At 52.2% G+C, this 25,415-nt stretch overlaps 3 protein-coding genes and 1 long non-coding RNA gene across 8 annotated transcripts in view; 2 read left to right on the top strand and 2 right to left on the bottom strand.

Annotated features, from left to right (window-relative positions):
• Positions 1-1,363, bottom strand: part of NUP188 (nucleoporin 188) — a 42,830-nt gene extending 41,467 nt beyond the window's left edge. For all 3 annotated transcript variants that reach the window (XM_025261803.3, XM_025261804.3, XM_025261805.3), the window contains exon 1: positions 1,218-1,363. In XM_025261803.3, coding sequence (XP_025117588.2) covers positions 1,218-1,363 — 146 coding nt within the window. The remainder of the gene's footprint in view (positions 1-1,217) is intronic.
• A 296-nt stretch (positions 1,364-1,659) lies between these two features.
• DOLK (dolichol kinase) lies at positions 1,660-3,431 on the top strand. The gene has a single exon (XM_006065323.3). It carries the CDS (start codon positions 1,660-1,662, stop codon positions 3,274-3,276), a length of 1,617 nt encoding a protein of 538 aa, XP_006065385.1. The 3' UTR covers positions 3,277-3,431.
• A 2,278-nt stretch (positions 3,432-5,709) lies between these two features.
• PHYHD1 (phytanoyl-CoA dioxygenase domain containing 1) lies at positions 5,710-22,672 on the bottom strand. Of its 3 annotated transcripts, none has more exons than XM_006065321.4 (11): positions 22,516-22,672; positions 15,098-15,256; positions 10,507-10,582; positions 10,322-10,369; positions 9,990-10,045; positions 9,842-9,904; positions 8,950-8,971; positions 7,644-7,772; positions 7,198-7,314; positions 6,231-6,357; positions 5,710-6,122 (listed from the first exon to the last, which is right to left on the bottom strand). In XM_006065321.4, exons 1-11 carry the CDS (start codon positions 22,546-22,548, stop codon positions 6,077-6,079), a joined length of 876 nt encoding a protein of 291 aa, XP_006065383.3. In that variant the 5' UTR covers positions 22,549-22,672; the 3' UTR covers positions 5,710-6,076. The 3 variants fall into 3 exon arrangements, with proteins under 3 accessions (XP_006065383.3, XP_045018264.1, XP_045018265.1); XM_045162329.1 differs by lacking the exon at positions 22,516-22,672 and adding an exon at positions 20,370-20,425; XM_045162330.1 differs by lacking the exon at positions 22,516-22,672 and adding an exon at positions 19,225-19,246.
• On the top strand, positions 21,726-23,856 carry LOC123328662. The gene is made up of 2 exons (XR_006543653.2): positions 21,726-21,784; positions 22,921-23,856. It is a non-coding gene; the product is annotated as an uncharacterized LOC123328662 (long non-coding RNA).
• Positions 23,857-25,415: the final 1,559 nt, after the last annotated feature.

Raw genomic sequence — 25,415 nt, 5'->3', positions numbered from 1 at the left:
TTAAAGAAGCCGCCTTGCCCTGCAGGAGCTAAATTTTACCCAAGATCCACAAGGACTGTAAGATAAGCCTGAGAAAAGGAGAGCACGGTGACCACAATGCTGCCCGACATAGAGCTGACATGATACAACGGCAGGAGGAAGAAACAAACCGGTTCTCACAAAGTTCAGAAGCAGTTCAATGGAAATTCCAAAGATGAAAATCTCACTCGAACAGAGAGGTGAAAGAAGTGACAAGTGGAATAAACATTTACTGAGAGTCTATTACTGCTCTTCTGGGTGTTGAGGCTACAGCAGTGAAGTGAAGAGGACAAAAAAAGTGGGGAAACGTTGCTGGAACAAGGGGAAAAAAAAGTGGCAGGGGCGGTTGGGCGGGACGCGTGGAAGGGAGAACGGAGAACACTTTGAAGCTGCAAGTGAGAGATGGAAGTGCGGCGATTCGGCTAAAGCTTGAGTGGGACACTCCAGTTGGGAGTTGGGTTTGTGAGTCATCTGTAAATTACAAGGTGCCTCCCCAAGAGTTGTGGGAGTTCAAGGAGATAACGCGGAGAACCAGAAAGCGCGTCGCCAGGGTTTGGCGCTAGTACGCTAGTAAGAACTGTCTTTTTAATATTTTCTCTTCCTGTCCTTTTAAAACCCAGTAACAGCGCCCGGGATGCCGACTGAAGGAATCAATGCAAGAGAAAACGACTAGCTGGATGAATGAAAGAGCGGCGAAAAGAGGGCGGAAACCGCAAGGAGGTGGTTCCGCGACTCCCCGAAACAGACCCCCATGCGAGAGCACATGGGGGCACCGGGGGAGAGCCCGCCGGGCACGGGAGGCTGCGGCGGGGACCGGGTGGGGGCTCCCCGGGGCAACCGCGAAGCGCCCCGTCGCGCCTCGAGGGAGCGTCACACCGGACAGGAAGCGCGGGGAGGGGGGGAGGGGGCGCCGAGGGACGCACCGCCGGGAGAGGGCAGGGGAGAAGGGCCGGGTGAGGAGACGGGAGGCCGGAGCCTAGAGAAGGGGGAGGCACCGGCCCCCCTTTTACAGAAGTCGCCTCATATCCCCGCGCGCGGGGACCGTTTGGCCGTAACCGCCTCCCGTCCCGGCGCCCGTACACCTAGCCGGCCTTCGCCCTGCCACTGCCGCCACATCTCGCCCTCAACTCCCGCCCCGGCTTGCGCTTGGCTTGGACCCCGCGCCTCAGTCATCCCCGCCGACTCGGCCCGCTCCGCACCTCACACACGGACCGCCGGCGGCAGCCGCCATCTTCGCGCGCGCGCGCGCCCCAGCCCCGCCCCCAGACGCCACGCCCACGTGACCGCGCGCTTCCAGGGCGTGAACTGGGTTTTCGTCACGTGGCTGCGGGGGCGGGGCCAACATGGCGTTGCCGGGAGAGGTGAGGAACCCCGGGCAAGCGTGGCCGAGGCTGTGAGGGAGGTGGCGGAAGGGAGACGTCTACGCCGTGAGTGGGAGGTGGTGGAGGATAGCCTGACGCCAACTCCCAGGCGGCATAGAGTGGCCTACAGTGGAGCTTCCCTTCTGGAGGGAGCTGGAGAACGGAGAAAGAAGGTGCTGGCAAGGCGAAGATACCGCTGTCTGCCGGGCGGGGATTAAAGGGCCAGAGTCCAAGGCATCCCTAGTCACCCCGGTTTTCTGTGGGTCCGGAGTCTAGAGACATGACCCGAGAGTGCGCTCCCCCGACCCCTGGGTCCGGGGCTCCGCTGAGTGGGTCCGTGCTGGCAGAGGCGGCCGTGGTGTTCGTAGTGGTGCTGAGCATCCACGCAGCCGTGTGGGATCGATACTCGTGGTGCGCCGTGGCCCTCGCGGTGCAGGCCTTCTACGTTCAGTACAAATGGGACCGGCTCCTACAGCAGGGAAGCGCGGTCTTCCAGTTCCGAATGTCCGCGAACAGCGGCCTACTGCCCGCTTCGGTGGTCATGCCTTTGCTAGGACTGGTTATGAAGGAGCGCTGCCAGGCTGCGGGGAACCCATATTTCGAGCGGTTTGGAATTGTGGTGGCGGCCACGGGCATGGCAGTGGCCCTCTTCTCCTCAGTATTGGCCCTGGGCATCACTCGCCCGGTGCCCACCAACACCTGTGTCATCTCGGGCTTGGCTGGAGGCGTCATCATTTACATCATGAAGCACTCGCTGAGTGTCGGCGAGGTGATCGAGGTCCTGGAGGCCCTGCTGATCTTCGTGTACCTCAACATGATCCTCCTGTACCTGCTGCCTCGCTGCTTCACCCCTGGAGAGGCGCTGCTGGTCCTGGGTGGCATCAGCTTCATGCTCAACCAGCTCATCAAGCGCTCTCTCACTGTGGTGGAAAGCCAGGGGGACCCCTTGGACTTCTTCCTGCTCGTGGTGGTGGTAGGCATGGTGCTCATGGGCATCTTCTTCAGCACCCTCTTTGTATTCATGGACTCGGGCACCTGGGCCTCTTCCATCTTCTTCCACCTCATGACCTGCGTCCTGGGCCTTGGTGTCGTCCTGCCCTGGCTGCACCGCCTCATCCGCAGGAACCCCCTGCTGTGGCTTTTTCAATTCCTCTTCCAGACAGAGACCCGAGTCTACCTCCTAGCTTATTGGTGTCTGCTGGCCACCGTGGCCTGCCTGGTGGTTCTGTACCAGAATGCCAAGCGGTCATCTTCTGAGTCCAAGAAGCACCAGGCCCCCACCATCACTCGAAAGTATTTCCACTTCATTGTGGTAGCCACCTACATCCCAGGTATCATCTTGGACCGGCCCCTGCTCTACGTGGCCGCCACCGTGTGTCTGGCTGTCTTTATCTTCCTGGAGTATGTGCGCTACTTCCGCATCAAGCCCCTGGGCCATACCCTGCGAAGCCTTCTGTCCCTCTTCCTGGATGAACGAGACAGTGGGCCGCTCATCCTGACCCACATCTACCTGCTCCTAGGCATGTCTCTTCCCATCTGGTTAGTCCCCAGGCCCTGCACACAGAAGGGTAGCTTAGGAGGAGCCAGGGCCCTAGTGCCCTATGCAGGAGTCCTGGCCGTCGGTGTGGGTGACACTGTGGCCTCCATATTCGGCAGCACCATGGGGGAGATTCGCTGGCCTGGAACCAAAAAGACTTTTGAGGGAACCATGACATCTATATTTGCCCAGATCATTTCTGTAGCTCTGATCTTAATCTTTGACAGTGGAGTGGACCTGAACTACAGTTATGCTTGGATTTTGGGATCCATCAGCACCGTATCCCTCCTGGAAGCCTACACTACGCAGATAGACAATCTCCTTTTGCCTCTGTACCTCTTGATATTGCTAATGGCCTAGCTGCTGTGCATTAATGATGGAGGAAGCAGGGACATGGGGAGGACCAATGGTCCCCAGAGCAGCCAGCCACCTGGGCTTGAAGAGCCAAGATGGGAAGAAGCAGATTTAATTTTTCAACTGATTCAGATTTAAAATAAAAATCAAAGCACTCCTGGTTTTAGTTTTGCTGATATTTAAAAATGCAAAAAGGCTTAAAGTCTAGTGCAGCAGCTAGCTCATAGAGCTTGAGTGTGCTATGGGGCCCCTGCCTTGCAATCCTTGAGGGGCCAGAGTAGACTCTGGAGGCAGTAGGGCAGAGGGGTTAACGTTTCAGGTTCTGGTGTCAACTCTTGGTCAGAATACTTGGCTGAATCACTTCTTAACTGTGCAAGTCGCTTAATCCCTCTGGGTCTCAGTTCTCTTGTCTGCAAGATGGGAATAATAAGATCCCATATTCACCTTCACTCTGGTGAAGTGACATGAATGAGGTGTCCAGCCCAGGGCCTGCACATAGGTGCAAAAGGGCCACATCAGTGAGGGACAGTGTCTTTGTTACCCAAGACCAGTCATTAGCTCAGCAAAAAGCCAAGCAAACCAAAGGTTATATGGGTTGTACTTGGAGAGTAGAATGACCCTACTCCTCTGGCTTCATTCGGAGGAGAGTCCAAGAGGAAAACAGCCAAGTGCATGTGGTTTCTCCCATTTGGCTTAGGAAGAGCTGAGGGGGAGAGAGGGCATCTGTTCCTTGCACCCCTGGAAGGGCTGGAGGAAGAGGATCAGGTCCTGGACTGACTCCCTGTTTCAGCCAACCCCACCCTGCCTTAAGGCCTCTGCTGCCAGGCGGAGCGGTGCTGATGACGGACAAGCTGGACAGCACAGGGTCCTTGTCCAAGTTCCTCCTGAGACCTCTTTGCCCTCCTGTCATGTCCACACCTGTGTGGGTCTCTTCTCTGAGCGAGGAATTAGAGCCAAGGGGGCTGGTGAAGCTTACTGAGTGCTCAGACTCACTCTGCTAGGGAAGCCAGGGGTAGGCATGCTCCAGCCTCGCTCTCTTGAGGGCAGAGTCCAAGCTCTGTGGTTCCCCACTGTATCCCCCAGTGCCAACACAGCCTGGCAGGTGGCCAGAACTCAGCAGACCTTCGTTGAGTGGATGAACATTTCCCATCAGTGACAAGGTAGCACAGCAGGTTTCTCAAAGGTTCTGCCCACTTCTCACCAGCCTAACAGGGAGAGACCTAGCAGGAAGAGGTGAGAACTCTGCCCCACCAAGGCTGGAAGCAAGCAGCCCAGCGCTGGGAGCTTGTGCTTCTGCCTGGGCTTCACCAGCAGGCCCTTTCTCTCAGAGGAGGGTATTGAGACATTCCTTCTGGCCTCAAAGAAGCGTTAACAAACCCTTCCCTTTGCTCAGACTGCCGCTACTGCTTGGCTGAAGGAGGCAGCACCATGTTAGGGTGCAGAGTATATGAGTACTGGCTTTGCCCCCCTGACTCCCCAGGTGGCCTTAGTTTGTCCACATATACAGCAGGGGTCGGAAGTCAAGGTCATAGAATCTTAAGGCCTCTTGAGGCTGGAGCATGCCTACCCCTGGCTTCCCTAGCAGAGCGAGTCTGAGCACTCAGTAAGCTTCACCAGCCCCCTTGGCTCTAATTCCTCGCTCAGAGACGAGACCCACACAGGTTACACAATGAGAGAGGGCGGGAAAGGGAAGGGAAGAGCACACGGGCCTGTAAGGACCAGCTCCAGCCAGCGGTCACCTAGGCTGGACCACAGGCCCAGACTCTTGACGCAGGCTATTGACCTGCTCATTCAATGAGACATGGATCGTTATGTGAAATCTCTCAGCTTTAAAAAGTTGTGGGTTGGTTTGTTTGCTTTAATGCTGAGGCCCAGACAGAACACTTCTGCGTTGTGAAATCGGCTAATGGCTCCCAATTTGCAACCACTGGACCAGACCCCAGCCAAGCAGGTTTGGGATTTGGTAATTGTTCCTACAGATCTGGGTGCCTGTCAAGCATGCCCAAAAAGAGGGACCTGTGGAGGCCCTAATCCAGCCCCTTGGTGGGCCCAGAGAGAAGGGCCTGGACTGAGCTGGAAAGCGACCAGAATCTAAGACTCCAGTCCTCTTTCCCCCCAGAAGGAGAACTGGGAGCATAGAGGTCAGAGCACAGGCCCTGCATCCAGCTAACCTCGCCGAACACCTGAACGGCTGTGAGACTTAGATCACTTAACCTTCCCACATGTCAGCTCCTTCTGTACACAGTGCCTGCCTGAAAGGGGTGAGGATCCAGTCAGTAAGCACAGCAAGCTCCTGGCGCCAAGAATGCCCACTGAATGTCACTTCCTGTTACCCACATCACATGTACCTCACCAGGCAGGGCTGGACCACATGGGATGCCTCTTACCAGGGCTCTCATCTTGACAGCAAGGTGGCCTGAGAAAGGAGGATCAAGATGCTGCATTTGGAAGTCGTGTTTATTCAGTGTCTCCCACCATACTAACCAAGACTTCCATCGAGAGGGGAGAAGACTGAGAAGCCGGCAAAGAAGCGAGAACCCTTTTCATGGCTGTGAGGCTGCATCTCGGGGCAGGTTGTGTTAGGGTAGGGAAAAGCGGAGAGAGATGTCAGGAAGGGCACCCAGCCCGGGCTCCTGCTACCAGGCTACCACCTCGTGCCCGCCTGTCTGCAGAGACACCAGCATGAGGAAATCCCTGGAGGAGAGACGTGGCTTCCCTGTTGAGGCCAGGCGGTCGGGCAAGGCGCTGGTGTTGGTGGCCCGTAGCTTCACCCGAGAGCGGACGTGTCCCTGCCCTGAGAGGGCCTTTAGGTGTACAGTGGGGGAAAGGGCAGCTCGGGGGTCGGCTGGAGCCTGCAGAGGATGGAGGGGGGAAGACCTTGGGCCAGAAGCACTGTCCAGGGCCTCCAGGGCAGGCCTGTTCAGGAGCTGTCTGGGGCACAGAACAGCCCTGCCACCTACCAGTTATCTGGGCTCCAGACGGTGCCAGCAGCCTCCATGAGGTGGAAAGTGTAGGCCTGGCGCGAGTGGTCAGAGAGGTTCTGCTCGCTCTTGTGAACCACTTCTCCGTGGATCAGGACGAGGGCCCCTGGCAGGGCCACAGCAGGTCAGGAGAGCACTCGGGGCAGAAAGGGACATGGTGGGCAGTCCCCTCCCTCAAGCGGTGGTATGGCCTTTGTCCCCATCCTCATCCTGGCAACCTCAGGGGCCTGGAGTCTGCCCCAGGTTGGAGGCTGTGTGGCTGGACGTGGGTTGCCCCGGGATCAAGTCCTTCCACCGTGGCCCGTGCCCTCGCAAGCCTCGGCAGTGGCATTGCTTTCTGTGGCATTTCCAGAACCAGGCAGAAGCCAGCTGGGGCCTCACCCAGGAACACAGCGTTGGAACTCAGTTTCCCTTTTCTAAAAGAAAGGGTGTGGGACTTCCCTGGTGGTCCCGTGGTTAAGAAGCTGCCTTCCCATGCAGGGGATGCAAGTTCAATCCCTGGCTGGGGAACTAAGACTTCCACATGCCACGAGGCAGCTGCCTGCATGGCTCAACTCCTGAGCACACTCGTCACAACTAACACCCAATGCAACCAGATAAATACTAATACAAAAATCGAAAGGAAGTGTGTGCTGACAGCCAGGATTTCTGAGCACTTGTGCACCATCTCACACATGACATCTCACTGGCTTCCCCACTTGATGTTTGGGGAAACTGAGGCTCAGAGGGTTTCAGTCATTTGCTCTTAGAGACAGTCTGGAAGGAGCAGTATCTGGATTCCAGCCCAGCCTGGGGGACCCTGGTGTCGGTCACGCAGCTTTCAGTCCTCGCAGCGCCCGCCCGACCTTCCCTCCTGCTGTGACTCCCCGGCCCTCAGGTCAGAGCAGGCACAGACCCCCTGGGCATGGCCTCCAGGCCCTGCTCCCTGCCCTCTGCACCCCCCTACCTCTCAGCACTGGTGTGGGCACAAAGAGGCTGTTATCCCGGGTTGGCTCCGACCCGAGGAAGCTGGTGCCAGGCGCCGAGCCAGCAGGGGCCCGGACCATCCTTCTCGACACTCCACCTGCAGGCCAAAGTGGGGCCTTCAGCCTCTCTTTTTTCCAGGTCCTTCTCCCATGGGGACAGGGGGCTTCCCAGATGGCTCAGTGGTAAAGAACCCGCCTGCTAATGCAGGAGATGCAGGAGACACGGGTTCAATCCCTGGGTTAGGAAGATCTCCTGGAGTAGGAAATGGCAACCTGCTCCAGTATTCTTGCCTTAAAAACCCCATGGACAGAGGAGCCTGGTGGGCTACAGTCCACGGGGTGGCAAAGAGTCCAACACTATTGAGCACACATGTGTACAGTCGTGGAGGGTGAGAACAAGTGACCAGGGAGAGGCAGGTGGCCTCACCTGTGTGGGACCCAGGGATGAACCAGAGGCAGCCGTTCTCCAGCGTGGCGTCTTCCAGGGCAATCCACAGGCCCAGCACCCGACCCAGGGGCTCCGTGTACAGGAAGGAGGCGTCCTGGTGAGGGGCGACTGCAGCAGGCCCGCCTGGGCGTGAGAAGCCCCACCCCGCCTCACCTGGGCCCCAATTCTACTCAGTCCTTGGTCCTCCCAGGAGCAGTTAGAATCCCCCCACTTCCTGGGCTGGAGACTCTGGGCAAGAGATGACCTCTCAAAACTTCAATTTCCTAAACCATAGAGCAGTCCCTATGACAACCTAACTGCGAGGTTGCTGAAGAAGCCCATGAGCCAATATGTGCTCAACGTTGTAACTGCAGCCTAGAAAGCAGCGGCTATTGTTTCATTGCAGCAGGTAATCAAGCCACTGTCCTTAGGCACGGAGGGCACTTGGCCACCAGATGGCCCGGTGTAAGCCCCCAGGGGCTGAAGACTGAGAAGTTGGGTGCAATGCAAGGGACGGACACAGCATCCCCCTTGTAAACACCCCCTGCATGATGCTGGGGCCCAGGCCACCAGGGAGGACCACTCAACAGAGGAACTGAATCTATAAGAACAAAAGTGGGTGCTAGTCCTTTCCCGAGGAACTGTGTGCTTTCTGAACACCAAACTTTAAGAGGGACTTTGACAATCCAGTGTCCAAACAAAGGTGTCCTAATGGTTGGGGCCCCAAAACACTGGGAGGAGGAAAGGCAGAAGGAGCTGGGGGTGCCAGGTTAAGCAGAGATGGCTCAGAGAGAGGATGGTCACCCCCTTTGGGAGACTGTCCTTAGGCTTGGTGGAGAGGAGGGGGCCTTACAGAGGAAGGACTCGGGCTTGTGCAGGAAGGGAAGGGCTGCCTGCAGGGGAGTGAGCCCTCTGTCACTGGAGGTATGTGAGAGAAGGGGATCATCATCCATGAGGGAGGCAGGAAAGGGTAATTGTGATTCCAGCAGGTGTGTAATCAGATCAGCAATTTCTAGGCTGAATCAGCCCTCCAGGGAACTTGGTAAAATACAGATTCCCAGGCCCTTGGTTCCCTCAAGATCTCAGAGAATGGGGCCCAGGAATGTGTATTTCTAATCCACAAGGGGTTGCTACCAGGTTTGGGAACCACTGTGTCAAGGACTCCTGGACACGCCCCCCTCCCGCCCCACCAGTTCACTCTGGAAGCAGCAGAGGAGGCTGGTCCCTCTGGGGCCCTGACAATGATTGATGTCCCAGATCTCCCGCCAGGACCTTTGCCAGGGCCCCCAGCCTGCTCTTGGCTCACCTTCACCTCCGAAGTGAGGTTGCTGCAAGAGAGAGGAGGGGCCAGGTGAGAGCAGGGTGGGGGCGGGGGGGGGGGGGGGGAGGAGGGCTGCTCTGAGTTATCTCAGTGGGATGCTCCTGCCCCTGCCACAGGTGTTTATCTCCCAGGCTTCCCCATTGGCACCCAGCGCCTACTGTGCCAGCCCAGGAGGGCTGCAGAGAGAAAAACAACCCTGCCTGGCAGGGAGCTCCCAGTCTGAATATGCCTTCAGACACCTTCAAACTTCTCTGGGAAGAGAAGACTCACGTGCCTAATAAGAACACAAGGCAGGGGACTTCCCCAGTGGTCAGGTGGTTAAGAACCCACCTTTCAATGCAGAGGATGTGGGTTTGATCCCTGGTCAGGGAACTAAGACTCCACATGCCACGGAGCAGCTAAGCCCACACGCTGCAACTACTGAGCCCGTGTGCCACAATAAAGACTTGACGTGACCAAAAATAAAATTAGGAGGCAGAAGTGAGGGGCAGTGGGAGGAACTGGGGCCCAGACCAGCAGTTGAGCCTCTAGGCTTCAGGGTCAGAGATGGGTCCTCTCTTCCCAAGGGAGTTGGAAGGCTTCTTGGAGGAGGTGGCACCGAGCTGGGCCTTGAAAGCTGAGAGCAAGGCATTTCAATAGCCAACAAAAGGAGGAGGCAGCCCTTGGGACCCCTTCCCTTCTGCTGCTAAATTGTAACCGAGAGCCAAGGGAATGCCAGGCATCCTAACCAGGGGAGACCAATTTTCATGTTCTCTTGCCCACTGAGTAGTAATTCTTCAGGGAGACAGCTTGTGGCCCTAGTATGGAGGGGCTGGTTTAAGCACTGTGCCCATTTTACAGAGGATAAACTGAGGCCAGGGGAGGACAGGGCACTCACCTTAAAGATATACATGCTCTGCACCACCACAGGCATCTGGAGGCCCAGACTTCTGGCCAAAGCCTGGAAGGGGGTAGAGGTCACACAGCCAGCCTGCCCACACTCACATCTGGCGTACCTGCCCGCCCTCGCCGACACCTCTGCTCACCTGCACCTTGCTGGAGTGTGTGACATGCCTGAAGACGGGGTCGAGAGCATGTAGGGCTGCAGGACAAAGGCGAGATGAAGAGCCAGTCCCCAGTCCCCAGTCCCATCCCGGGCCTAGGCCTGCGCACCCAGGATCAGGCTTCACTTTGATGTTCTTCGATATTTTCTGTGCATGAGCTTTCTGCTTGTTTATAACTGAGGAGTGGAGAGCAGGGTCCAAGGGGGAGCCTGCACCCAGAAATGCCATCTGTTGGGCTACTCACTGACTGTGTGCTTTGGAGGAAGGCTCCCCCCAACTCTTCAGACCTTAGGTTCCCCCAAGCCCCTGCTTACCATGGCCAATTTTGTTGATGGATTTCTCCGGTGGGACCAGGAAATTTCCTGTGGCACAAAGAACAGGTCAAGGCAGAAGAACTGGAGTCCAGCTACCCGCAGACAGCTGGTCTCAGTGCACCAACCCCCCCAGCCCCGGGGGGCAAACACCCAAGTCCAGCCAGTCTAGGGCCCCAGTTCCAAACCTTGTTTGTCAAAGACGCCTTTCTCAAAGAAGAATCGAATCTTGTCACCGCTGCTTAAGAAATAGTCTGTGCTGCCCTGTGGAGAGGGGACATCAGAGGGACTGAGAGAGCATCCCGGGGTCACAGTTGGGCCTGACAGAGAGGGAAGAGGATTCAGAGGGCCCCCCACCCTGCACCTAGCACAGAGCTGCAGACTCCACTGATGCTTCTCAGACTTGTTCAATGCAACACAGATGGTAAACTGGAAACCCAAGGGCCTGACAGCACAGTCTGAAGCTACAAGCACGGAAGTTTTTAGAAACCTCTTTTTTTTAATTAATTAATTTATTTATTTGTCTGCACCAGGTCTTAATTGTGACACGTGGGATCTTTTTTCTAGTCGCAGTATGTGGGCTCTTAGTTGCAGAATGTGGGATCCTAGTTCCTTGACCAGGGATCAAACCTGGGCCCCCTGCATTGGGAGCATGGAATCTTACCACTGGACCATCAGGAAGTCCCCCTGGAAACCTCTTAATAAATCACATGACTCATACCCAATAATGGCATGATCAAAAAGGCCTGGTTCCCAGGGAGCTTTGGGCCACTTGGGAAACCCTGGAGCTAGAATACTGGAGTTCAAATCCCAGCTCTGCCACTGATGGGCTGTGACCACAATCACATTACTGAACCTCTCTGGGTTTGGTTTCCTCATAAAACACACAGGCTACTAAAGGCACCTGTCTCACAGGGTGTTGTAGGGATTATGCTGTTTACTTGGTGACTGAACAACAACAACATATATAAAGCACAAGAACAGCTGCTGGGAATGTGGTGTCATGTGAATATCTGCCCCTTATTATTCTTGTGCTTCCAGGGGGCGCAGTGGTAAGGAATTCACCTGCCAATGCAGGAGATGTGGGTTCAATGCCTGAGTGGGGAAATATCTCCTGGAGAAGGAAATGGCAACCCACTCCAGTATTCTTGCCTGGGAAATCCCATGGACAGAGAAGCCTGGTGGGCTACAGTTCATGGGGTCACAAAGAGTCGGACATGACTGAGCATGTACATGCGCACACACATGTGTACACACACACACACATAAGACTCTAGAACAGTCCTTGGAATATGGTGTCATGTGAATATCTGCCTTTATTATTATAGAAAACACTCAGTGAGAGCATGGCTAAATGCTCTCTAAATATAAGCTATTACTAATCTTTTTCTTAATAACTCCTCCTTGTTAATTTTAATATCATATTTCAAATTTCTTAGCATCATCTGAAAATGATGCTCCAGGAAGATGTCCCATGTTTTCTTTGTGGCTTTGGTCACACATGATCACCATGCCGAGGAGCCTACCAGGCTCCTCTGTCCATGGGATTTTCCAGGTGAGAGTACTGGAGTGAGTTGCCATTGCCTTCTCCAATATATATGAACAGACTCAATGAAAAGTAAAGGTGAAAGTGTAAGTTGCTCAGTCGTGTCCAACTCTTTGCAACCCCATGGACTGTAGCCCGCCAGGCTCCTCTGTCCATGGGATTTCCCAGGCAAGAATACTGGAGTGGGTTGCCATTCCCTTCTCCAGGGGATCTTCCTGACCCAGGGATTGAACCCTGGTCTCCCGAATCGCGGGCAGATTCTTTAACGTCTGAGCCACCAGGCAAGCCCATACACGATGCACACATACACATGATCTTCCTTCCAAGTAGGGCGTTGGTGTCACTCAACTGTGCCTATGTCACCATGGAAGGAAGGCTGTACATGCACGACACACACATGTATAATCTTCCTCCCCGCGTGGTGACTTAAGGACAGTTGAGTGATGCCCCTCCCTGGGTTCCCAGGAGGCAGAGCCTCACCTCTTACTCACCTGAACACATCTGCTATCACAGGTGGCTGCCTGGCTCAACTCAGTGACTCATAGTTGTTCTTTGAAAACTTTCAGCTTCCCACTGAAAACTGAAAGGTTTTTTCCAACATTCTCAGTTCCTCTGTACTAGGATCAGGGTGAGGGAAACAAGTCTCAGAAGCATCAGTTTAGTTCAGTTCAGTCGCTCAGTCGTGTCCGACTCTTTGTGACCCTATGAACCACAGCACTGTCCATCACCAACTCCCAGAGTCCACCCAAACCCATGTCCATTGAGTTGGTGACGCCATCCAACCATCTCATCTTCTGTCGTCCCCTTTTCCTCCTGCCCTCAATCTTATAATGGATAATAATATTAAAGACAATGATGCTACATGCATGTCAAAGATGTTACTAAACTCAGTAATTCACAGAGGAACCAGCAACATGTTCAAAGGAGAATTTCAAGAACCATACAAATATAGGCACCGAGAAACGCTGAAATGAATTTACAGATCAATGCAAAACTGATATAGCCACAGGGGCGATCAATAATTGCATCCTGCCAGACCCAGTTCATGCCCATTTCTATGGACAAGTATCACTGAGTTATCACAAAACTTGCAGGATTGTCAACTTAAAAAACAATGAAAAGTGCAGGTAAGCTGGAAAGAAGAGCTGAACAGGACACCTGCCGATCTTTTTTAAACATCCATTTCAAAGTCTTTCACAGTATCAGTAGTGAATATTGAGGATATACTGGATACCAGTACAGCCAAATGAAACCTACTGTTGGGAGCAAAGCTGTCATCCTATAAACCCCCTTTCCTTCTCAACTCCCCATTCTCTGCGAAGTAAGCCTTCCAGTCACTGTAATTCCCTTTATGCCCACCAGATGGCAGAAGCTCATTGCCATGAGTAAGCGTGAGCCCCCATTACTGAGCCTGGACCACAGCTTGTTTTGTTGTTGTTAGTATATTTATTATATGCAGAGTACATCATGAGAAACGCTGGGCTGGAGGAAGCACAAGCTGGAATCAAGATTGCCAGGAGAAATATCAATAACCTCAGATATGCAGATGACACCACCCTTATGGCAGAAAGTGAAGAACTAAAGAGCCTCTTGATGAAAGTGAAAGAGGAGAGTGAAAAAGTTGGCTTAAAGCTCAACATTCAGAAAACGAAGATCATGGCATCCGGTCCCATCACTTCATGGGAAATAGATGGGGAAACAGTGGAAACAGTGGCTGACTTTATTTTTCTAGGCTCCAAAATCACTGCAGATAGTGACTGAAGCCATGAAATTAAAAAATACTTACTCCTTGGAAGGAAAGTTATGACCAACCTGGACAGCATATTAAGAAGTAGAGACATTACTTTGCCGACAAAGGTCTGTCTAGTCAAGGCTATGTTTTTTCCGGTGGTTATGTATGGATGTGAGAGTTGGACTATAAAGAAAGCTGAGTGCTGAAGAATTGATGCTTTTGCACTGTGGGGTTGGAGAAGACTCTTGAGAGTCCCTTGGACTGCAAGGAGATCCAACCAGTCCATCCTTAAGGAGATCAGTCCTGGGTGTTCATTGGAAGGACTAATGTTGAAGCTGAAACTCCAATACTTTGGCCACCTGATGCAAAGAGCTGACTCACTTGAAAAGACCCTGATGCTGGGAAAGATTGAGGGCAGGAGGAGAAGGGGACAACAGAGGATGAGATGGTTGCATGGCATCACCGACTCAATGGACATGGCTTTGGGTGAACTCCGGGAGTCGGTGATAGACAGGGAGGGCTGGCATGCTGCGGTTCATGGGGTCGCAAAGAGTTGGACACGACTGAGCGACTGAACTGAACTGAATGTATATACTTGGCTGTGCCGGGTGTTTAGTTGTGGCATGCAGAATCTTCCATGTTTACTGCAGCAAGCCATTCTTTAGTTGCAGCATGTGGGATCTAGATTTCTGACCAGGGATGGAACCTGGGCCCCCTGCACTGAGAGTGTAAAGTCTTAGCCACTGGACCCACCAGGAAAGTCCCTGGGCAGCTTTGGCTTGAGGGCCCAGCAGCAGGCAGGCTCATAAAATCAGGCTATGAAAGGTTACAAGAACTGTGTGGGAGAACCCCTGGGTCTCAACTTATCCATCTCAAACTGTACTGAGTCCCATTAGGTCACCGGGGTGGAGTCAGGTGGAGGGGCAGGACAAGCAGAGCTCCTAGTCTCACTGGGGGATGACTTACCTGGGTAGGCCCATCAAAATCATTTGTTTTGGGTTGTGGCCACAAAGTGGTGCTTTGTGGCAGGAAACCTTCTAAGGAAGCACAGCAGAGCAGTGACAACATGAACTTGGTATCAGGCAAATCTGGGTTCAAGTTCTGGCTCTATTAGTGATTAACTGTGTAGTCTGGGGCATGTGAACTGAACTTCAATTATCCTTAATTTATCTGTCAAATGGCGGCAATAATGTTGACTTTATAAATTCATAGTAGGGAGTGAAGGAAATAGGCAAATAAGACACAGTCTGGTGCCTTGAGAAAGTTCAAGGCCTGACTCAGTGTCAGAATGAGCTGATGGGGGGACTCCCCTGGAGGCTCGTGGTTAAGAGTCTGAGCTTCCACTTCAGGGGGTACAGGTTCTATCCCTGGTTGGGGAACTAAGAGCTGAGCAGTGCTGCAAGGCCAGAAAAATGAACCCATGGGCCTTGGGACCTGATGTTTCCAGGCTTCATCGCCCATCAGAGACCAGGTCCCATCCCCACCTGCTGCAGGCACCTACCTGGGCTCGCAGCTGCTCCTCCTCCTGGGTAGAAAATTCCGTGCGACAGTGGAGAGGGACATCCATCTCGGCCACGATCTCATCAATCCTCCGTTGCATGGCCTCACACTCGTCTGCAGATAAGAACCCTTCCAGCACTAGGAATCCATCCTCCTGAAACTGCAGGCAGAAAGGCAGGAGACTCAGGCTTCCCCCGACCCTCAAACGCTCTTTGTGAGGACTGATTTGACCCCTCCCCAAACCAGAAGCTGTCTGAAGGCAGGACCTAGCGTCCTGTTCGTTGCTCCGCCCGCCTCCCTGGCCATGGCGCCTATGTCCAGTGAAGGGCAGTGAGTGTTGGCTGCTTGAATGAAGGGGAGTGGAAGCAGAGATGTCCCCACTGTAACCCTCCAGTGGGCTTGAGTCACATGGGGATACAACCTCATTCTTTATCCAGCCAACATTGACTGTACATCTACCGTGCACCAGACGTGGCTTTAGGAGCTGGAGATTCAGTCATGAACAAGCCATCCATGATGCCTGCCTCCCAGACCTGGTCTAAGAAAGGAGACAGACATCCAATAGACCAGTATACAGGGGACTCTATTACACAAAATATGCTTTATCTCCCTGGAGTATAATACAGGTGATAGAAAAATATTTACTGGCATGGGAATGTGTTCTAGATATATTGTGAGATTAGAAAAAGAAGTCATGGGAGTTCCCTGGTGGTTCAGTAGCTAAGACTCCCTGCTGCTCCCAATGCAGGGGGAATTAGATCCCACATGCCAGAACTAAGTGTTCACATGCTACAACTAACCATCCCATATACCGAAAGGAAGATAAAAGATCACAAGTGCTTCGACGAAAACCCAGCCCAGCTAAATAAATAAATGTACTGAAGAGCCGGCTCACTGGAAGAGACCTTGATGCTGGGAAAGACTGAGGGCAGGAAGAGAAGTGGGTGACAGAGGATGAGGTGGTTGGATGGCATCAGTGACACAATGCACATGAGTTTGAGCAAACGCTGGGAGAGAGTGAAGGACAGGCCAGCATGGTATGCTGTGATCCATGAGGCTGCAAAGAGTTGGACATGACTAAGTGACTGAACAAGAACAACAAAAAACGCCAAATACAAATAAGTATTCTAATTTGCGAGAACTTGGGCAAATGCTGTCCAGTGGGGTCACACCTGTCCCTCCACAGAGGGCTTCGTGAAGGCCCAAGGGACAGCAGGAGTTCTAAGTCCCAGTACTGTGCCTGGCACATAGGAGAAGCTTGGGGAAACATGTTGAATGGGCATTTCTACCATCTGTAAGAATACACGGAAGAACTATACAAAAAAGTTCTTAATGGCCCAGATAATCACGATGGTGTGGTCATGTACCTAGAGCCAGACATTCTGGAATGCAAAGTCGAGTGGGCCTTAGCAAGCATTACATGAACAAAGCTAGTGGAGGTGACGGAATTTCAGATGAGCTACTTCAAATTCTAAAAGATGATGCTGTGAAAGTGCTGCACTCAAAATGCCAGCAAATTTGGAAAACTCAGCAATAGCCACAGGACTGGAAAAGGTCAGTTTTCATTCCAATCCCAAAGAAAGGCAATGCCTATGAATATTCAAACTATCATACAGTTGTGTTCATTTCACACGCTAGAAAGGTAATGCTCAGAATTCTTCAAGCTAGACTTCAATAGTCTGCGAACCAAGAACTTCCAGATGTATAAACTGGATTTAGAAAAGGCAGAGGAACCAGAAATCAAATGGCCAACATCTGTTGGATCATAGAAAAAGCAAAGGAATTCCAGAAAAACATCTACTTCTGCTTTATCGACCACACTAAAGCCTTTGACTGTGTTGATCACAACAAACTGTGGAAAACTTTTAAAGAGATGAGGATACCAGACCACCTTACCTGCCTCCTGAGAAATCTGTATGCAGGTCAAGAAGCAACAATTAGAACTGGACATGGAACAACAGACTGGTTCCAAATTGGGAAAGGAGCATGTCAAGGCTGTATATTGTCACCCTGCTTATGTAACTTATATAAAGAATCAGTTCAGTTCAGTTCAGTCACCCAGATCAGATCAGATCAGATCAGTCGCTCAGTCGTGTCCGACTCTTTGCGACCCCATGAATCGCAGCACGCCAGGCCTCCCTGTCCATCACCAACTCTCGGAGTTCACTGAGACTCACGTCCATCGAGTCAGTGATGCCATCCAGCCATCTCATCCTCTGTCGTCCCCTTCTCCTCTTGCCCCCAATCCCTCCCAGCATCAGAGTCTTTTCCAATGAGTCAACTCTTCACATGAGGTGGCCAAAGTACTGGAGTTTCAGCTTTAGCATCATTCCTTCCAAAGAAATCCCAGGGCTGATCTCCTTCAGAATGGACTGGTTGGATCTCCTTGCAGTCCAAGGGACTCTCAAGAGTCTTCTCCAACACCACAGTTCAAAAGCATCAATTCTTCGGTGCTCAGCCTTCTTCACAGTCCAACTCTCACATCCATACATGACCACTGGAAAAACCATAGCCTTGACTAGATGAACCTTTGTTGGCAAAGGAATGTCTCTGCTTTTGAATATGCTATCTAGGTTGGTCATAACTTTCCTTCCAAGGAGTAAGCGTCTTTTAATTTCATGGCTGCAGTCACCATCTGCAGTGATTTTGGAGCCCCAAAAATAAAGTCTGACACTGTTTCCACTGTTTCCCCATCTATTTCCCATGAAGTGATGGGACCGGATGCCATGATCTTCGTTTTCTGAATGTTGAGCTTTAAGCCAACTTTTTCACTCTCCACTTTCACCTCCATCAAGAGGCTTTTTAGTTCCTCTTCACTTTCTGCCATAAGGGTGGTGTTATCTGCATATCTGAGGTTATTGATATTTCTCCCGGCAATCTTGATTCCAGCTTGTGCTTCTTCCAGTCCAGCGTTTCTCATGATGTACTCTGCATAGAAGTTAAATAAGCAGGGTGATAATATACAGCCTGGATGTACTCCTTTTCCTATTTGGAACCAGTCTGTTGTTCCATGGCCAGTTCTAACTGTTGCTCCCTGACCTGCATACAGATTTCTCAAGAGGCAGGTCAGGTGGTCTGGTATTCCCATCTCTTTCAGAATTTCCCACAGTTGATTGTGATCCACACAGTCAAAGGCTTTGGCATAGTCAATAAAGCAGAAATAGATGTTTTTCTGAAACTCTCTTGCTTTTTCCATGATCCACCGGATGTTGGCAATTTGATCTCTGGTTCCTCTGCCTTTTCTAAAACCAGCTTGCACATCAGGAAGTTCACGGTTCATGTATTGCTGAAGCCTGGCTTGGAGAATTTTGAGCATTACTTTACTAGCGTGTGAGATGAGTGCAATTGTGCGGTAGTTTGAGCATTCTTTGGCATTGCCTTTCTTTGGGATTGGAATGAAAACTGACTTTTTCCAGTCCTGTGGCCCCTGCTGAGTTTTCCAAATTTGCTGGCATATTGAGTGCAGCACTTTCACAGCATCATCTTTCAGGATTTGAAATAGCTCAACTGGCATTCCATCACCTCCACTAGCTTTGTTGGTAGTGATGCTTTCTAAGGCCCACTTGACTTCACATTCCAGGATGTCTGGCTCTAGGTCAGTGATCACACCATCGTGATTATCTGGGTCATGAAGATCTTTTTTGTACAGTTCTTCTGTGTATTCTTGCCATCTCTTCTTAATATCTTCTGCTTCTGTTAGGTCCATACCATTTCTGTCCTTTATCAAGCCCATCTTTGCATGAAATGTTCCTTTGGTATCTCTGATTTTCTTGAAGAGATCCCTAGTCTTTCCCATTCTGTTGTTTTCCTCTATTTCTTTGCATTGATCGCTGAAGAAGGCTTTCTTATCTCTTCTTGCTATTCTTTGGAACTCTGCATTCAGATGCTTATATCTTTCCTTTTCTCCTTTGCTTTTCGCTTCTCTTCTTTTCACAGCTATTTGTAAGGCCTCCCCAGGCAGCCATTTTGCATTTCTTTTCCATGGGGATGGTCTTGATCCCTGTCTCCTGTACAATGTCACGAACCTCATTCCATAGTTCATCAGGCACTCTATCTATCAGATCTAGGCCCTTAAATCTATTTCTCACTCCCACTGCATAATCATAAGGGATTTGATTTAGGTCATACCTGAATGGTCTAGTGGTTTTCCCTACTTTCTTCAATTTAAGTCTGAATTTGGCAATAAGGAGTTCATGGTCTGAGCCACAGTCAGCTCCTGGTCTTCTTTTTGCTGACTGTATAGAGCTTCTCCATCTTTGGCTGCAAAGAATATAATCAATCTGATTTCAGTGTTGACCATCTGGTGATGTCCATGTATAGAGTCTTCTCTTGTGTTGTTGGAAGAGGGTGTTTGTTATGACCAGTGCATTTTCTTGGCAAAACTCTATTAGTCTTTGCCCTGCTTCATTCCATATTCCAAGGCCAAATTTGCCTGTTACTCCAAGTGTTTCTTGACTTCCTACTTTTGCATTCCAGTCCCCTATAATGAAAAAGACATCTTTTTTGGGTGTTAGTCACTCAGTCGTGTCCAACTCTTTGCAACCCCATGAATGGCAGCACACTAGGCCTCCCTGTCCATCACCAATTCCCGGAGTTCACCCAAACCTATGTCCATTGAGTCAGTGATGCCATCCAGCTATCTCATCCTCTGTTGTCGCCTTCTCCTCCTGCCCTCAATCTTTCCCAGCATCAGGGTCTTTTCCAATGAGTCAGCTCTTCTCATCAGGTGGCCAAAGTATTGGAGTTTCAGCTTCAACATCAGTTCTTCCAATGAACACCCAGGACTGATCTCTTTTAGGATGGACTGGTTGGATCTCCTTGCAGTCCAAGGGACTCTCAAGAGTCTTCTCCAACACCACAGTTCAAAAGCATCAATTCTTTGGTGCTCAGCTTTGTTCACAGTCCAACTCTCACATCCATACATGACCACAGGAAAAACCATAGCGTTGACTAGACGAAACTTTGTTGGCAAAGTAATGTCTCTGCTTTTGAATATGCTCTCTAGGTTGGTCATAACTTTCCTTCCAAGGAGTAAGCGTCTTTTAATTTCATGGCTGCAGTCACCATCTGCAGTGATTTTGGAGCCTAGAAAAATAAAGTCAGCCACTGTTTCCCCATCTATTTGACATGAAGTGATGGGACCGGATGCCATGATCTTCGTTTTCTGAATGTTGAGCTTTAAGCCAACTTTTTCACTCTCCACTTTCACCTCCATCAAGAGGCTTTTTAGTTCCTCTTCACTTTCTGCCATAAGGGTGGTGTCATCTGCATACCTGAGGTTATTGATATTTCTCCTGGCAATCTTGATTCCAGCTTGTGGTTCTTCCAGTCCAGCGTTTCTCATGATGTTCTCTGCATATATGTTAAATAAACAGGGTGACAATATACAGCCTGGATGTATTCCTTTTCCTATTTGGAACCAGTCTGTTGTTCCATGTCCAGTTCTAACTGTTGCTTCATCATGTGAAATGCCAAGCTGGATGAATCACAAGCTGGAATCAAGATTTGCTAATCAGTTCCTCAGTCGTGTCAGACTCCTTGTGATCCCATGGACTGCAGCACACCAAGCTTCCCTGTCCTTCTCCATCTCCAGGAGCTTGCTCAAATTCATGTCCATTGAGTCAGTGATGCCATGTAACCGTTTCCTCTTCTGTCATCCCCTTCTCCTTAACCCTCAACGTTCAAAAAACTAAGATCAATGGCATCCAGTCAGTCCTATGACTTCTTTGCAAATAGAAGGGGAAAAAGTGGAAACCATGACATATTTTATTTTCTTGGGCTCCAAAATCACTGTGGATGGTGACTACAACCATGAAATTAAAAGATGTTTGCTCCTTGGAAGAAAAGCAATGACAAACCTAGACAGTATGTTAAAAAGCAGAGACATCACTTTGCGGACAAAGGTCCGTCTAGTCAAATCTATGGTTTTTCCAGTAGTCACGTTTGGATGTAAGAGTTGGACCATAAAGAAGGCTGAGCACCCAAGAATTGATGGTTTTGAATTGTGCTAGAGAAGACTCTTGAGAGTCCCTTGGACAGCAAGGAGATCAACCAATCCTAAAGGAAGCCAACCCTGAATGTTCATTGGAAGGACTGATGCTGAAGCTGAAGCTCCAATACTTTGGCCATCTAATACAAACAGCTGACTCATTAGAAAAGATCCTGATGCTGGGAAAGATTGAAGGCAGGAGGAGAAGGGAATGACAGAGGATGAGATGGTTGGATGGCATCACCAACTCAAGGGACATAAGTTTGAGCAAACTCCAGGATATAGTGAAGAACAGGGAAGCCTGGTGTGCTGCAGTCCATGGGGTCACAAAGAGTCGGACACAACCTAGTCAGACACAACAGCTGTGATGGGCCTTTTATTTTATTCGGCCCCACAGTGCGGCTTCCGGGATCTTAATTCCAAGTCCTGGCATCAAACCTGTGCCCTCTGCAGTGGAAAGGCCAAGTCTTAACGACGGCACCACCGGGGAATTCCCCGGACCTTTCAGCGATTCAAGGGCTGTATACAAAAATATTGTCTCAGCGCAGGGAATGTATGCGTGCGTGCGTGCTCAGTCGCTTCAGTCCTGTCCGACTCTTTGCGGCCCTATGGACTGTGCGGCTCACCAGGCTCCTCTGTCCGTGGGATTCTTCAGGCAAGAATACTGGGGTGGGTTGCCATTTCCTTCTTCAAGAAAAGGTATGGAATGTTTTAATTTTCTTTTTTGAGATTTTCTGTAATTTTTTTTTTTTTTTTGCATTTTCCTCTTGCCACCAGGATCAAACCACAAGGGTCAGGTTTTTTCAAAGGTCTCCGTCGCTCTAATTCCCAAGGCTTAGCTCTTTCCAGGTGGCGCTAGTGGTAAAGAACCCGCCTGGCAATGCAGGAGACTTAATTGACGCAGGTCGGATCCCTAGTCCTCCTCTGGAGGAGGGCATGTCAACCCACTCCAGTAGTTTTGCCTGGAGAATCCCATGGACAGAGGAGCCTGGGGGGAGACAGTCCGTAGGGTGGCAAAGAGTGGGACAAGACTGAAGCGACTTAGCATACAGGCACGCTGGAACGCCCGCGGCTGGTTCCGCAGCCAAGCGCCTTGGGTTAGGGGTGGGATCAGCGGGCCCGCGCCCTCGTCGGGCCCGCCCCTTCCCAGATCTTCGCCCCCGCCCCCACCCCCAGCTCTCAAGACCCTGTGTTTTAGTCTGGTATTGTTACCTACACGTTCCCCCACCACCGCGGGTGCGGTGGCCTGGACGGCCCCTGGCTGTGTGTGCAGAAGTTAGGGGTCGTGCCTGTGAACCGACCACTCTGGGCTTCAGTTTCCTTTTCAGAAATACAACGGGGCGGGGTCGAGTTTCCTGGACTAGCTCAAGTTTTGAGGGGCCCCTTATATTTATCTGACCCTCGGGGTCTCCCAACCAGCAGGCCCCTACCTTCTGGAGCTGTGAGGGACTCAGGCAGGCCATGATGACCCGGGGCAGGGCGCAAGGGTGGCTGGTGGCTCTGGGTTCCGAGGCCAAGGCTGGAGAGGAAGTTCAGGAGGGGAGGGGCGAGAGCCTAGGAAGCCCAAGAACGTTTAACCCTTCCCTGCCCAGAGAAAACCCGAATCCTGGCCTCCCATAACCTTCCCTGGCCTCACCCAGAGAAAACCCAACGTAACCCCCACCCCTTCTCCACACCACCCCCCTGTCTCACTTCTGTCCTTGGGTGGGGCCGCCCTTGTCGCTGCCGCACACCCTGGGGCCATCCCTCGCCCCACCCCGCAGCTAATCCAGGATTAGCCAGTCCTGATCTCTAAAGGCTTCTACCAGAACTGTCCACTTTCAATTTCTTTTCAGAAACCACTCCTGCTGGCTGTTTACAAGGTGCCTACAAGTTGTGTCCCAGCAGGGTCCCGGCAGGCAGGAGGACACCTGAGTCCCAGTCCAGGGGCCGCCACTGACTGGACCGTCCGACCCACGCCTGCCCCTCTCCTGGGCAAGGATCAGACAGTGCCCAGGCCACCAGCTTAGACGGTGCGACAGTCCATGGGGTCACAAAGAGTTGGACACGACTGAGCGACTGAACTGAACTGAGGCCACCAGTGGCAACGTGGGATGAGCTGGAATGTGGGGTGGGTCTCTGTAGGCCAGCAGACAGGCTCTGAGCGACTTTGCATTCCAAAGGTGGAAGAGGGCCTGGGGGAGGAGTGTCCACCCCCACCCTTGATTCCCTGAGACTCTCTAGGTCCTGAGAGGATTATAGATCTGTCTGCAGCTCTGAGGAAAGTAGAAGATAAGGGGGATCTACTGGCATGGAGTGGGGGCTGGGCCTTCAGAATGAGGGCGAAGGAAGCCAGGCTCCCTGTTCTCCACCCCCAGGCCCGAGGTGTTGGTGTCTGAGGCTGGCGGTCAGCACACCCACCCTTCCAGCCAGCCCTGCTCAGCAGCTGACAGGGCCATTCTGAAAACTGGCTGCTGCTTCTGAAAACCAGCCACTGGACTTCCCCGAAGTGACACTTTCTGAATGGCAAAGGGACAGAGTGTCTCGGGAGTGAGCGTGGGGACACAGCTCAGCCCCTGGGGGCCTTGGTCCTGAGTCAAGTACTGCTTTCTGGGACACCACACTGGGATTAGCTGCCTGGGCCCTGCTTCCCCAGAGCAGAGAGCTGGGGGAGGGGTGCCCCCCCGTGCCCCCCCCACCCCCCGCAGGCTTCTGAGGCTAGAGGGTATGAGGGACCCCGGGGACAGGCTGGTGAGGAAGACACATGAGAGAACCCTTTGGGGAAACACAGCCAAGACTCAGCTCCCTCGCAGCAGGGCGTGATCCCAGCTGTTGCAGCCCCTTCCCAATTGGCTGCCCCACAGATCCTGAGAGAGACCCGCCGCCGTGTGCCAGGAACACAGCGAGGGTCTTCCTGTAGTGCTTGGCCAGCAACTCTTGGGGAACCCCCCCACACACACCAGTAGCCTGATCAGGTTGCTACCCGTGCCCCTGGCCTTACTTTCCCATCTGCAGTTTTGGGGAGAGCAGGAATACCTCCTGGACGCTTGGCAAGTGCCACAAACTGTTTGTTAGCAGGAGCTGTTCTGGGTGGAATATGAAGGTATTTTTTATTTTTTGAATGTCAAGTTTTCAAAAAAAAAAGTTTTCAAAATTGCTGTTATAATCAGAGAAAAGGCCACCAGTGTGGTTTTAAGTTGGAGCAAAGAGCCCGGGTTGGGGGAAGGGGTGGGGCTGGGCCTCCCCGTGATTTGTCCATTCAATTCAGCTCAGGCTTTGGGAAGTGGGTGGGTGGTGTTTCCACATGGCTGTTTTTTCCCAAAAGCTAACCAGCTCCAGATGGGGGGCTGGGCTACCCCAGGGCTGAGGTGGGGGCACTGTGGGAGAGGTACCAGACCAGACAGGTGAGGGAGACCTCCATTCCTGAAATACAGGAGGGTGTGGCAGGGAGGGCACAGCCCACCAAAAATCCCACGACAGAGGCAGAAAGGAAAACTCCTGACTCACTCCCGAGGTCACCTGGGCGGGGGTCAAAGTCCATGTAAGGAGGAAAGACTGGCATATTCCTGAGGAGTTGCCCAAGCAACAGCTAAGTCCTCATTGTTAAGGCCAAGATCAGACACAATGACCCTTTTTCTTCACCAAAGACCCCTGCCCCGGCGCCCACGTTGGCCCAGCACGAGCCTCACTGGTCCAAGAGGAAGACAGATGATTGACTGATTACCAGGAACCAGGCCCACTGCTGGAGTGGAGCACCTACCAGCAAAAGCTAAGGAAGCCCCAGAACCATCCTGTGAGGTTTCCAACCCCATCCTAACTGTATAAAATGAGGGGACCGAGGATCACATCAAGTACAGGGCAGAGCTAGGATCTGAGAGCAACTCTGCCCATCCCCCAAGCTTCTGCCCTTGACCCCAGTGCGTGCCTTCAGCACATCCAGCCCAAAGGGGCTGTGAGCTGGGTCAGGACTGCCTCTGCAGAGCCTTGGAGACTGGCTGCTGGAATTATAAGAACCCGAGGAGAACAGCATAGATGTGCCCAATGCACAGATGGGGACATGGAGGGCTCGGGAGGGAAGGACCTGCCCAGCTTCACACGGGGAATGACTGAGCTGGGACAAGGACCTGAGACTCCTGGCTCCCACTCCAGTTCTCCTTTCCCTCCCACCAAAGCTCACGAGGGCCCGAACCCTAGGCTCTGGCCGGCAGAGGACACCTGGCTGCGGGATCCACTCCTGACGGGCAACAGGGCTGTGTCAGTGAGTGTCTGCTGGTAGCTGCCTCTGAGGGGCTTCTGGCTTCATGGGGCAGGTAGGGAAGCAAAGTTCCTTATCTTCTCAGAGACCATGGGG

This window comes from Bubalus bubalis, chromosome 12 (genome assembly GCF_019923935.1).
Source record: "Bubalus bubalis isolate 160015118507 breed Murrah chromosome 12, NDDB_SH_1, whole genome shotgun sequence".
Taxonomy (NCBI): Eukaryota; Metazoa; Chordata; class Mammalia; order Artiodactyla; family Bovidae; genus Bubalus; species Bubalus bubalis.
This window is presented reverse-complemented; position numbering and strand designations above follow the sequence as displayed.

Coding starts and splice junctions, on each gene's coding strand:
- DOLK (XM_006065323.3), top strand. CDS start 1,660: ATGACCCGAGAGTGCGCTCCCCCGACCCCTGGGTCCGGGGCTCCGCTG.
- PHYHD1 (XM_006065321.4), bottom strand. CDS start 22,548: ATGGCCTGCCTGAGTCCCTCACAGCTCCAGAAG. Junction 10,370..10,506: donor AGGCGTCTTTGACAAACAAG/GTTTGGAACTGG, acceptor TTTGTGCCACAG/GAAATTTCCTGGTCCCACCG. Junction 8,972..9,841: donor AGAGCATGTATATCTTTAAG/GTGAGTGCCCTG, acceptor TCTCTCTTGCAG/CAACCTCACTTCGGAGGTGA.